Here is a 1772-nt window from a genome sequence, read left to right on the forward strand (position 1 = left end):
TAAATAAATATTGAATGCCAAATGCTTGTACATTGTATGATGCTGAATGAGTACTAATAGGAGTGAGTTATTAATCTTAAAGTAATAATAGAACAGTAGTAATTTAAGTGTTTCCTTTAAATAAAAGAATGATAGGGAGAAATGAAATTCTACATTGGCTGGGACAGTCACCTCAACCCCACATTCTCTCCTTTTCTCCCCACACAGCCTCCCATGGAGAACCACAACTCCTCCAGGCTGTCTGAATTTGTTCTTCTTGGTTTCCCCAATGTGGGGCCCATCAAGGGCTGGCTTTTTCTCCTGCTGCTGATGGCATACCTGTTCACTATCTGTGGCAACTTGCTCATCTTCCTAGTCATACGACTGAATTCATCCTTGCACACACCTATGTATAACTTTGTCAGTATTCTCTCCTTCCTGGAACTGTGGTATACAGCCACTACCATCCCCAAGATGCTAGCCAATCTTCTCAGTGAGAAAAAGACCATTTCTTTTGCAGGTTGCCTCCTTCAGACCTACTTCTTCCACTCCTTAGGGGCCTCTGAATGCTACCTCCTTACCGCAATGTCCTATGACCGATATCTGGCCATCTGTCGGCCCCTCCACTACCCTGCAATTATGACCTCAACACTTTGTTTCAAAATGGCCGCTTGCTGTTGGACTACAGGCTTTCTGTGTCCCATTTCTGAAGTCATCCTGGTCTCCCAGCTCCCCTTCTGTGGTGACAATGAAATTCCACACATCTTCTGTGACTTCCCACCGCTGCTTAGCCTGGCCTGCAAAGACACATCCATTAATGTTGTGGTTGACTTTGCTATCAATGCCTTCATCATCCTTATCACCTTCTTCTTTATTATGTCTTCTTATGGAAGAATCATTGCGGCTGTACTGAAGATAAAGACAACAGCAGGGAGGAAGAAGGCCTTCTCCACTTGTGCTTCCCATCTCGTTGTAGTTCTCATCTTCTTTGGGAGCATCATCTTCATGTATGTACGGCTAAAGAAGAGCTACTCACCCACCCTTGACAGGACATTTGCAGTGGTCTACTCGGTAGTAACACCCCTGGCCAACCCCATCATCTACAGCCTTCGTAACAAGGAACTCATTAGGGCCATTAAGAGGACCATCTTGCGCAAAGAGGACAAAACGAGTCCCTCTCACCATTGATTTTCTCTCAGGGTCCTTCTTATGCTTCAAAGTCCAGCTGATAAAATTTCTGCATGCCTCTGTCCTGACTTTGAAGTGTCTTCCCATTATCTTCCACACAATGGATTTCATCTCCTCAAACATTTTCTTCTGCATGTGTTTCTTCTATTTTCTCCATCTTAATTCTTTCCATTTTTTCACTTGATCCACACTTTCAACATTGAACAATACTTTACTGTCTCAAACGTATTTTGTTGGATACACATTACCAGCCACCTAAGTCTATTTCTGTGCTCCCTTTCCAATCCACCCTCTCAGATAACTGATGGCACAGCTACCTCCTGTTCATTCTTCCTGTTCAATTTTCATTATTCTCCAATCTGACTTTGGCTTAGAACTTTAAGCCAATATTTAGCCAAAGTCAGTAATGACCATCCTACAAAACCCATTGATCCTTCTTGTCTTTTTGCTTTCTTGAATTCTTGATCTATGTGACTCATGACAGGTTCTTATTTAATAAAAAACACTGGTTTCTTAGTTCTCATTTGTCATATATCTCATATTTTTCTTCCTATTTATCTAATGGGTCTTAAACACAGTCCCCTTTGTCTAAGAGCACTGTCTTC

At 42.2% G+C, this 1772-nt stretch overlaps 1 protein-coding gene across 1 annotated transcript; it reads left to right on the plus strand.

The window, feature by feature from the left end:
* Positions 1–213: 213 nt before the first annotated feature.
* Positions 214–1167, plus strand: LOC129145558 (olfactory receptor 6N2-like). Its single transcript, XM_054693945.1, has one exon. The coding sequence runs from the start codon at positions 214–216 to the stop codon at positions 1165–1167; it is 954 nt and encodes a 317-aa protein (XP_054549920.1).
* The last annotated feature ends 605 nt before the right edge of the window (positions 1168–1772 follow it).

This window comes from Talpa occidentalis, unplaced genomic scaffold, assembly GCF_014898055.3.
Source record: "Talpa occidentalis isolate TD23 unplaced genomic scaffold, MPIMG_talOcc4v2.1 talOcc4.12, whole genome shotgun sequence".
NCBI lineage: Eukaryota > Metazoa > Chordata > Mammalia > Eulipotyphla > Talpidae > Talpa > Talpa occidentalis.

Excerpts from the sequence above, each read along its gene's own strand:
- LOC129145558 (XM_054693945.1), top strand. The coding sequence starts at position 214 with ATGGAGAACCACAACTCCTCCAGGCTGTCTGAATTTGTTCTTCTTGGT.